The 11,441-nt window shown below is 55.9% G+C and overlaps 1 protein-coding gene across 1 annotated transcript in view; it reads left to right on the plus strand.

Moving 5' to 3' along the window:
- The first annotated feature begins 1,342 nt into the window (after positions 1 to 1,342).
- Positions 1,343 to 11,441, plus strand: part of Tesc (tescalcin) — a 30,873-nt gene continuing 20,774 nt past the window's right edge. The window contains exon 1 of the mRNA XM_005344340.2: positions 1,343 to 1,496. Within this exon, the coding sequence (XP_005344397.1) occupies positions 1,439 to 1,496 (58 nt within the window). The 5' untranslated portion in view covers positions 1,343 to 1,438. The remainder of the gene's footprint in view (positions 1,497 to 11,441) is intronic.

Genomic DNA, 11,441 nt, shown 5'->3' on the forward strand with positions numbered 1-11,441 from the left:
GGGGGGGGGGAGCTCTCCTTGGCGACCACACCCCAACCTTCCTCTAGGTGGCTGGTGTCTTGCTTGAGAGCAGCTGGGAAAAACAGGAGGATCCCTGAGAAGGCCTCTCTGAGGATGTCTAGGAGGAAGAGGGGGTCTGGGTAGAAGGATCGAGCCCGCAGGAAAGGCATTGTCAGTTCGGGGTGCTGGGGGTACTGGGCAGGGGGCCCGCGACCCTGAGAATGCAGCCTCTGACAGGAAGCCCCAGCTGGAATCCAGACACAAAACTAAGTTGCACAAAGGTATAGGTCATGGCGTGTTTTAGGAGCCCCAACACCCCGGGATCCAGGGAGCCCTTTCCAGACCTCCACACCCCACAAAGGTCTGTCCGGATTTTTCAAATTCTTGAGTCCACAGTCCCCCAGAGGCAGTTCAGCCCAGTCAGCAGTGATACCCCACAGCCAAGCTTCCCTGGCCAGGAGAGGTCTCCGTGAGCCCTGGGCAGCTGCGGGGAGGAGCCTCTGAGGAGGACCCTTAGGGAGGATCTTCACGAGCTGACCCGGCTCCCCGGGGGAAGGGGCGCAGAGGGGACCTTAATCGGTTTTCAGCAATTAGGGGGGGTCTTCTAGCTCTGCCCGGCTCCGCGGTGCCGCAAGAACTACCAGGTCCTGGTTGGCCACGGTCGGCTCCTGAGAGCCCCAGCACCAAAGAGCTGGGCCCACCCGCGTCCGTGACCCCAGCACTTCCAGCCAGGACACACTTTGGCAGCTGGACCTGTCTGGGTGTCACCTATCCGGGCAGGGCATGGCTGGGGGCCCGCAGGGTAGCCTTAAAGTTGAATTCCTCCGGGTCCCTCCCTCATCTTCTATATAGGATCCCACGGACCCTCACTCCCCACTCCTTAGGTGGTGAACATCTCACCGCGCCCCTATTTGGAGATGGAGCAATGGTGGTTGGAGCAGCAGCAGGACTGGCCAGTGAGGACCGCCTACCTCACTACTTAGTGGGTCTCCGGGACCCACGGGTCCCACCTACTCCACTCTGCAGTTAAACTGAGGCTACCTGCGGGCGCGCCCTTTTCCCGGCGCCCTCCCGGGTGCAGGGAGCGGAGGAGGGGCGGCTTTAGCACGCACGCTCTCCTCTATCCTGCAGGACCCCGGAGGGTGGGCGGTGGGGTGCGGGTCGCGCTGCCCCCAACCCCACCCCGCGAGGCTGAGGCAGGGGCATGACCGAGTTGCGTTCTCCACTCCCCAACCCCGGCCCCCGCGGCCGCGAGTGAAGCCGGCTAGCTCTAGGACCCCGCCGCTCCGCCCGCCCGCCGCTATAAGAGGCCGCTCCGTTCCCCACGCGGAACCTGCTCCGCGCCTCGGTCCCCGCGTCCCCACCCGGCTCCAGTTCGGCGCAGCCCAGGCAGTCCCCGGCCTTCCTTCGAGGGGCGCCCCGGGCCCCGCTGCGCACCATGGGCGCTGCCCACTCGGCGTCCGAGGAGGTGCGGGAGCTCGAGGGCAAGACCGGCTGTGAGTATCGTACCGACGCCGGGCACCCGCGCGGGGACCGTCGCCTGCATGCCCCCGCTTCGCGCCGCCGCGCTGTGTGACCTTGGGCTAGTGGCTGGCCCTCTCTGTGCCTCGCTCTCCGGTTGCTTCAAATGAGTTCCCGCCCGCCCCTGTGCGGGAGATTTGCCACCGAGAGGGGCTCGAGGGGACCCCGGACGGGGGCGGGGTGGGTGGTGGCCTGGGATGCAACGAGACCCAAGCCTCCCTCTGCCGAGGCGGAGGGCAGGGCGGAGTCGGGCAGGTGGCCGCGGCTGCGAGGGCCGGCGCCCTGGCAGCCCCGGAGAGCGCTGAGCGCGCGCAGCACCTGCAAGTCTGCGGCTGGCGATGCGCAGGGCGGAAAGTTTGCAAGTGGCGGGACCGGAGGAGCCGCGCCGCCCGCGGTGACCTTAGGCGGGGATCATCCTCCCGCGTCCCCGCGCGTCCCCGTCCCCGGCTGCAGCCTTGGGCACCGGGCCCCGCGTCCTCCAAGCTGGCACGCTCTCCCCAGACCGCAGACGCCGGGAGGGGCGAGCGCGAGGAAGCGCCGGTCCGACCCGCGCTTGACCCTGGGCGTGGGTGGGCAGGCGCACGGGCAGAACCTGCTTTGCTAACCGGACGAAGCCGGTGTTAGCCCTTCGGAGGCGGTGTGACCTTGGGCCAGTCAGTTCACGCCTCTAAGTCTCAGTTTGTCGCCTCTGTGGAATGGGAGGGTGGTGGCCGGTGAGAGCGCCAAACACCGGCAGCTGCGGCGGGAGGCAGCTGCTGAGTTGAGAGCAGCCAGTCAGCAGCCACCCGAGAGGGGACCCCGCTGCCATCCGCCTCCCTAGAGCCGGTGAAGTCACAGAAAGTCCCACACTGCCGAGTGTCTACACCCGCGCACACAGTCAGCCCAAATGTGGAGTGGATCCGGTTAAAGAGTCGTTTATATAACTCGCTAAGGGCGGCATCCAAGCGGTCCGGTCCCTGCAAGAGCAGTGGGAGCGCTGTCGGGAGTGTGTGCACACCGTGTGCAAGGCAAGCGCGAGTGTGTGCATACTGTGTGCGAGCGGGGGAGTGTGCATGCTGTGTGCAAACTGGAAGTGTGTACACACTGTGTGCAAGGCAAGCCGGAGTATGTGCACGCTGAGTGCTAATGGGACTGTGTATGTGCTGTGCGCAAGTGGGCGTGTGTGCATGCTTCGTGCAAGCGGGAGTGTGTGCAGGGTGTGCACCGCTGTGATCCTGGACCCTCAGTGCCTCAGTCTTTCCAGTTCAGGAACGCCGAATCCGCGTCCCTCCCCCCAGTCTCACTTTTGTATTTCCTGAATTCACTTTACTGAACGCAAACCAAAAGTTTTATAAACGCGACAACCTCCCCCCCCCCGCTGCCCTGCAGGCTCACGCGGGAAGCCCCGCCCACTCCTGACTCAGTTTGACCCATGGCCAGTTGCTGCCCCAGCTGGTGCAGGTTGAACACCCCCCCCCCAGCCTTCTGGGGGAATTCCAACGGGCTGTGGGTTTGACAGTGATGGCCGCAGAGCATGCCGGGAGCCTTGTCAGTTTCCTGGGTTCAGCCTCCCACGGTGGCAGATGCTGGGGTGGCTTCTCCTCTAGCTGCCTGGGCTCTGAACTCAGAGTCCAAAGGAGGCTGCGGAGGGGACCCGAGGTTACCCCCCGGGGACAGTGCTTCCTGGGGTCCCGCAGGCCTTGAAGGCGCCGGTGCCGTCTGGGCACTTTCACCCACTTGGCAAATCTTTATGGACCCGGGTATTTGAGGATTTTGGAGGATGCGGCGGTGACCCAGAGACGCCAGTATTCTCAAACGGGATGCACAGCACACAGATTTACCCCGTGGGTGTTATGTGCCGGGAACAAACAGTAGGGGGGGGGAGGGTGCACAGGTAACTAAGGAGCCAGCCATGTGACAGCGGCAGGAGCATTGGAGCAGCAGGTGCCAAGACCCTATGGCAGGAGGCAGCTGGTCATGTCGGTGAGAGTGGCTGAGGACACAGCCGTCCCCGAGGCTCAGGCTGCATTGCAACCTTATGCTTCCTGTGCCTCAGTTTCCTGTACTGTCAAATGGACTCAGCAATCGTATCTTCCTTAGAGGTGCAGCCCTCAGAGTCACCTCGGCCTGAGTGTTGGTCCCTTTATCCCTGCTGTGTGCCCTTCAGTGGGTCGCTGCCTCTCTGGGCCTCACCTCCGAGGGTTGTATGGACCTGGGGAGGTGACGTTAGCCGTTAGCGGGAAGGCACTGGATGGGCAGTGCCTGTGAGAACTTTTGGAAAGTGTCCCAGGACTGGGGTGGCCAGGGGGACATATTACACTGGGGCTTGCTCAGTTCAGCACTTAGCACTTTAAGACACCCAGTAGGTCTGCAACCCCATTTTCAGGAAGGGTGATGGTGATAAGGCAGTTTCCTCCCACAAGGGAAACTGAGTCTCCAAGACAGAGAGCATCTTGCCTGCAGCCCCACAGCCAGGAGTGGAGGTGGGGATGGAGGGTCTGGGTTCAGCGGCCTCTCTGACTTCCGGGGTAGGAAAGGCTGCCCAGGGCGGACAGCTTTTCCTTCCTTCACCCTCTCTGCTGCCGGCCGGCTGCGTGTGTCTGTGCGCGTCTGTGCCACTGTCTGTCTAGAGACCCATCTCTTCCTCTGCGGTTCAGATTTCAGATCTGACCTCCCTGCCCCTGTCTCAGGGGAAAGTTCCTGCCACTGTTTAGGGCTCTGAGAGCCCTTGCTCCCGTCCAGAAGATTGTCCTGCCTGGCTACTCCCATGCAGCCTCAGTGAGCACACTCAGACCTGGTCCTCCCTTCGTTCCTGGGCTCCTCCCGCCACCTCCTCAGTTCCGTCACCTGCTGCCTCCCCCTAAAACGCGGGCATTGGTGTCCCTCCACTCCCCAGAGTGGCAATGAGACCATACAAGGCTCACATGGGGGCAGGGGTGTCACTGAGTCCTTCATAACCCCCCAAAAAAATCACTGAGTCGAGGGTCACCTCCCCCTACAGGCATTGTCCATGCCAGCCCTGAGGCACCCCATGGAAAATGGGCCTGTTGGCAGCTTGCCTGTCTGCATAGGGCACAGCAAGGCCCCCTTCCTCCACAGAGAGCTCACTCGGTGACTCATGGCCCAAGCCTCCCTCCTAGCAGAGCCAGCACCCACCTAGACTGTTGGTGAGCATCCAGGGACCTCAGCTCGTCTTTCCACCCAGGAGGGACATCAGGCCAGGGCCATGACCGTTGGGGGCCTTGAGCTAGCCTGGGGTACTTCCCCTGCCCAGTCCTGATGGAAGCCAGGCTGGAGGATACTGGGAAAGGCCTGCAGAGCCAAGAAGCTGCCAGAAGCAGCAGAACCTTGGGCCAGAGCTCAGGCTTCATGGCGACATTGGCAGGCTCATGACGTCTATCCGGCACTAAGAGAAACACAGCTGTCAATAAGGACATCCTGCCGTTCTGGAGCCTGCTGGGGACACTGCTGGCCCTTTGCATGGATGAGATCATGGAGGCTCTGCAGATGGATGAGGGGAAAGCCCCTCCCCTCCAGGGGAGAGCTGAGGCCAGCTGGGGCCTGGTTCCTTTGAGTTCCATTGAGTTCACCCCACCCCGGGGGGGGGGGTGGTGGTGGTGGTGGTGGTGGTGGTGGTGGTGGTGGTGGTGGTGGTGAGATTTCTTATAGTCCTCTTTGTAGAGCTATGGTTGGAACCCAGGGCCGGCCTCGCACAGGCTAGGCAAGTGCTCTGCCAGTTAGCTGCACCCCAATCCCCCTTTTAAGAATGTTTGATATAGTCTTCCCCTGTAGCCCAGACTGGCCTTGAACTCAGGAGCCTCCTGCCTCAGCCTCCCAGGTTGCCAGCTCAGGCCTTTGTCATTGTCTGGGAGTGACCTCTGCCCATGGCAGGTCCTGGATGAGGGTGGGGGATGGGTGGGTTCTCTGCTCTTCCGGAAGTTCAAGGGCTTCAAGTACAGGGGAAGCTGGCGGGGTGGGGGGTGGGGCTGACACCTCTGGAGTCAGCCACCAACAGAGGCCTGAGAGCAGCCAGCCAGAGCCACTTCCGCATTAGTGGCCAAGGCTGTTGACCCTGGGGGTGCCTGATTTCATGGCGCCCCATATCTAGGTTTTCAATACCTTCTCATCCCAGCAGAAGGCTAAAAGAGAAGGGTATTGAGTTTGAGGAGATCCTGTCTCTAGAAAACGGGGAGGGAGGGAGGAAAATAAATGTTTTTTTTGTTTGTTTTTGTTTGTTTTTTTTTTCAAGACAGGGTTTCTCTGTGTAGTCTTGGCTGTCCTGGAACTCACTCTGTAGACCAGGCTGACCTCGAACTCACAGATATCCTCCTGCCTCTGTTTCCTGAGCGCTGGGATTAAAGGCATGTGCCACAACTACCTAGTGCCCAGCAGCTACTCCCCAGGCTTGGAAGTCAGCTGGTCAGCTAGCTATCCTTGTAAAAGCTCACTGAGGGAGGGTTCCTCCTCATGGCCACTTACAGACAACAGAGGTTTAGCTCAGGAAGTGACTGCCGTGGTCCTCTAGTGAGGTTTCAAATGCAGAGAGAGAGAGAGAGAGAGAGAGAGAGAGAGAGAGAGAGAGAGAGAGATTGATTGAGATTGGGCACGCCAAAGGGCAGAGCCCTCGGTCCCATGGGTCCCTGGCATGCCCAGGAGAGGTGAGCATGGTACAGCCACATGCTGGTAAACTGGGTTGCATGGTTGCATTGGGCCTTGGGGCTGACGGGATAGGTTCTGGATGATATGGAATGTTCTAGAACTTGAATGTTTGGTGACAAGCAGTTAGGTTAGAATGGGAGCTACTCCTTCTGTCTCCTGGGGGTTTCCAGGGTGGCTCACATCTGTTCTGAAGAGAGAGTTCTGTTGTCTGTGGGAGAGCAGGTGGCAGTGGCTGGACCTGCCGGCTTGGGGACCTGCAGTAATGAGCTCCCTGTGCATCTTCTTACCCCCCGCCCTGTGGGCCAAGTGTTTGGTTTTGAGCTAATACCCCGCTCCCCAGATGTATCAGGGGCGTTAATCAGAGCTCAGGCACACGGACCAGGTGACAGAACAGCCGGACAAGTGCCAAATATACGGGGTGGGCGCTCCAAAGCACTTAGGTCCTTGATATCTTAAACTAAAAGACTGGGTCTTTGCACCTCTGAAGGACCCATTGCTCTAGGAAGAAGGTGGGGCTACGCCCCCAAGGGAGGAGCTGTCCCACCAGCCAGTCTGTCACTTGCTCCACTTTAATTATTCATAAAGCCAGAAGGTCACCTGGGCATTTCCGTTGGTGACAGCGGTTTTCTTATGCACTAGGACAAAAAGGTCCTTTGTTGTCCTTGAGGAGTGACCTTTTCGGTTGGGCAGGCTGTCAGGAGTGGCCTTCCACTCACCTTGGGAGGCAACAGGAAGTAGGGCCTGAGATTCTCTAGAAGGGAGGGCGGGCAGCAGGGGCATTGTGGATGAGGCTGAGCTCCTTCAAGAGGACCCTCGCTGTGCCTCAAGCTGCAAGTGTCACAGCTGGAAGAGGGGCCCAGGAAAGCCTGGGCTGAGCATCCATCTCAAAAGCAGAGTGCTCCCAAGTACAAACTTCTGAGCACCAGTGTGGTGTGACACCCCAAGTGGAAAATTCCTCTGTGACCTCACATAACAGTGCACTCAAGACACGTGCAGGGGAACTTGAGAGGGAACTCAGTGGTAGGACACTTGCCTAATGTGGGGGGCTTTGGGTTCAGACCCCAGCACCACGAAAACGAATCTAAAGAGATGTCTTAATAATCTTATATCAGGCCTCAGTCCATAGTGTGCTTGCTTAGTGCACACAGTGTTGTTCTTTTGAAAAACTACAACTCCCAGACTCATCCTGGACTATGGTTACCTGTGCGCGCACCTGCGCGCAGGTATGAGATATCCTTGCGCTCCCCATTAAAAGGCAGGGCCACACGAGGCTCCCCCCCTCGTTTTGCCTTTCCTCATGTGTCCCGCACGTTCCTCTGCCCTTCTGTGTTTCCCTCCCCCATTAAAGTGGACCCACGTGGGAGCCGCCGTGTGTGTCTGTCCTGTGCCCCATGTTCAAGAAGAACACCCCTGCCTTCTTTATTTTTTTTTTTTTAAGAAGAACATACAGAGCCGTGGGTTCAGTAACCCAGCACCAAATATGACCAGTGTGGTGGAGGCAGGAAGAGCAGAAGTTCAAGGTCACCTTCAGCTTCACACAGAGTCTGAGGCTAGCCCAGGATACGAGCCCAGGCCTGGAAACAAGTCAAAATATTATATAATATCAGTTTTTAAATTTTGGTTTTGGTTTTTCACTGTAGCTTTAGAACCTGTCCTGGAGCTTGCCTTGTAGACCAGTCTGGCCTTAAACTCACAGAGATCCACCTGCCTCTACCTCCTGAGTGCTGGGATTAAAGGCTGCACCACCAACGCCCAGCATAAACTCACCTTTTTGTTTTGTCCTGGTCCCATGCCTGAGATACTTCATCCATAACAGAGTAAAACCTGAAATGGGCACAGTCCAAGGCTGTGAATCCTCTTAGTTACAGGGTGATGAACTTTTGAAGTTGGCCACATTCCAGTGTAAACAGTTTTTAAAATTATATCGGTGTGTGTGTGCACACGGGCACATGCGCGACAGCACAGGCTTGGCAGCAAGAACCTTTCTTCTCTACACCATCTGACCAGCTCTGCGGGCAATTTTTACATCCACATCCATAATTTTCTCATCTCCCGGCCTTAACACACCTAAAATAAACCGTTACCTCTGCCTTTGTGCTTAATTTTGTCTGGCTGTGTATTTTTGTTCTTGAAGTCTGCCTACAAGCTTCGATCACCCTTTGGGGCAAACACTTATTTTCACAAACACTGCCCATTATGAATCTTCTTTCCTATCTAATACATTTTCCCATGGATTTCTCAGCAATGGTCTGCGAGTTATAAACTGGACTCTCTTTTCCTGGTGTTTATGAATGAACATTGAGCTGGGTATAAAATTTTAACTTATTGGATGATTTTCCCAACCCCTCTACAAAGTTCTATTTTGGGTTGCTATTGATAAATTAGGTTTTGTCTAATGGCTTTTTGTTGTTATTATTGAAACCTATTTTTCCTCTGTTTTAAAGTTTGTAATGCTGTTTTTTCTGTTGTTGTTACTTGCATTTTTTTAAATTCTGACAACTGTCTGGGTACCACACACTTAAAAAAATTATTTATTTAATTTTATTTTATGTGCATTGGTGTTAAGTCGTCAGATTGCCTGGAACTAGAGTTCCAGACACTTGCGAGTCACCATGTAGTTGCTGGGAATTGAACCCAGGACCTCTGGAAGATCAGCCAGTGCTCTTAACCGCTGAGACATCTCTCCAGCCCCTGTGTTGGTGTTTTAGATAGGATCATAGCTGGGAATGGTTTATGCTGTTTCATTCTAAAGGACACTCATGTTTTCTCTCGTGAAAATGTCTCCTGATGACCTCTCAGTGGTTCTGACATCCATGGGTTGGACCTTCTTGCTGTCCCCTGACCTCTTGACCCTTCCCTTGTGTGTCTGCATTGCTCTGAGCCACACTAAGCATCATCACCTTAGGTCTGCCCTTCGATTCACTAAGTCTCTCTCCAGCAAGGTCGTAGCCTTACCCTCTGTCCTTATGTTGTTATGGCAACTTGACACAAGCTAGAGTCATCTGAGAAGGGAGCCTCAATTGAGAAAATGTCTTTATAAGATCCAGTTGTAGGGCATTTTCTTAATTAGTGGCAGATGGGGAGGGCCCAGACCATTGTGGATGGGGCCATCACTGGGCTGGTGGTCCTGGGTTCTATAAGAAAGCAGGCTAAGAGCCGGGCGATGGTGGCGCACGCCTTTAATCCCAGCACTCGGGAGGCAGAGGCAGGCAGATCTCTGTGAGTTCGAGACCAGCCTGGTCTACAAGAGCTAGTTCCAGGACAGGCTCCAAAGCCACAGAGAAACCCTGTCTCGAAAAACCAAAATAAAAAAATAATTGAGTAAGCCATGAGGAGCAAGCAAGTAAGCAGCACCTCTTCATGGCCTCTGCATCAGCTCCTGCCTCCAGGTTCCTGCCCTCTTTGAGTTCCTGTCCTGACTTTCTTTGATGAACAGCAATACGGAAGTGTAAGCCAGATAAACCTTTTCCCCCTCAAGTTGCTTTGGTCTTGGTGTTTCATCGTAGCAATAGGAACCCTGATTTAGATACCCATTAAGATTTTAAATTTTGTTTTGCTTTGTTTTTTGAGGCAGGGTTTCTCTGTGTAGTTCTGACTATCTAGGAACTTGCTCTGTAGACCTGGATGTCATTGAGCTCACAGAGATTCGCTGCCTTTGCTGGGTGCTGGGGTGGAAGGTGTACACCACCACGGCCTGGTAAACTTTTAAATTCTAATTACTTTATAAATCACTTATGGGTTCATGCTATAGGGTTTGAGCATCCTCTTTGGTTCCTTTGCTTTGTATGGTTGACTTGATTCTGGGTCCATCTTCTGCCGGGGCCGTCTTCGTCCCTCCCAGTGGCTGGGCTCCTGTGCACCCCAAGTCACAGAAGTGATTTCCAAGGCACCATTGCATCTGTTGTGCTAAGTACTCTGGGGTTCTCATCAGTCGCTGACACTTTGTATATGAACTTCTCAGTGTGGGACACGCCTCCCTCTTTTCCCTCTTCTCCCTTTTCCCAGCAGAGGCCATGCCCAGGCTGGAGAAATGTTACTATCTGACCCACCTGACACAGATGGCTACTGTTTATGTTTCAATGTTTTGTGTGGTCCTGGTTTAAGCTTACATAGATTAAGGCCAGGAGGGTCTCTTGATGGGTTTCAAGCCCCCACGTTTGGTCATCAGGACTTGTAGCCATTTTAACTCGATCCGGCAGCTTCTGTTCATCACCCTGTGGGGGTTTCAGTTTCTCCTTGCTTCAGACATCTGGGTGTGATCTTGTTCTACAGCCCAGGCTGTCCTTGAACTGGAGATCCTCCTGCCGCAGCCTCCTTGGTGCTGCTGGATTTGCAGATGTGTGCCGCCAGGCCCTGCTCAGGAAAAGCCCTTTCTTCTAAACTTAGCACAATATTAAGGTGTTTCCTGGATTTCCCCAGTGGCCACATGTTTGTGGAGTGGCAGGGGCCGCCTGTGCTAGCTCTTAGAAGCAGGACCAGTTTCTTTGACATCTTTCCATGCACATGAGGTAAGCTACCGCCACTCTATTCAGCCTCGGGATAAATCTGAAGCTGAGATGGTTCTAAAGGCTGAGCTGTCTCTTGGGTGCTGTGCACGCGTGGCACCTGGAGGTTGCCCCACCCTTCTATATCATCCCACTCTAATGCAGAAATGTAAAATGCCGCTTGCTCTAGCACACAGAGCACAGAACGTGGCGAGAGGAAAAAATCCTACCTCTGCTGTTCTGAGCTGTGTGACCTCCAGCGAGCCACACTGCCTCCCTGATCCTGCCTCCTGAACAGGGAAGGGGGTGTGCTGCCATTGGCACTGTTAGGAAAGCCGAGCTGCCGCCTGCCCAGCCCTGGCTCAGCTCCTGCCTGTGAGTCAGGCTGTCACCCTCTCTATTCCTGCTATAAGGTGAACAGTAAAGAGCCAAGCAGGGCTGGGGAAAGGCGGGCACACCCCAACTGTAGTGCTCAGAGCCACGCTATCCCACTCAAACAGTTTTCTGCGTTGCCTCATTTGCTCAGAGTACAGGGTGTGTGTGAGAGCAAAAGCAACCCACCCAGCATGTCCCCTCCACCAAGGGTGTGTTCTGTGTAGAAGAAGCCCACAGAGACCCCAGCGGGACCCTTGGTGCCCGAGGTGACTACAGATGATGTTTCCCTGCTGATGTGGGCTGGGCTGGCTCTGCCCGGGGGAATCTGTGGCTTTTGTACTGGGCTGAGTTCTATGCGAAAAGGGTCCGAGGGTCTGCGTTCCCTCTCCTCCCTGTTGGTCCGAGGGTCTGTGTCCCCCCCCC

The sequence above is a fragment of the Microtus ochrogaster genome, chromosome 2 (genome assembly GCF_000317375.1).
Source record: "Microtus ochrogaster isolate Prairie Vole_2 chromosome 2, MicOch1.0, whole genome shotgun sequence".
NCBI lineage: Eukaryota > Metazoa > Chordata > Mammalia > Rodentia > Cricetidae > Microtus > Microtus ochrogaster.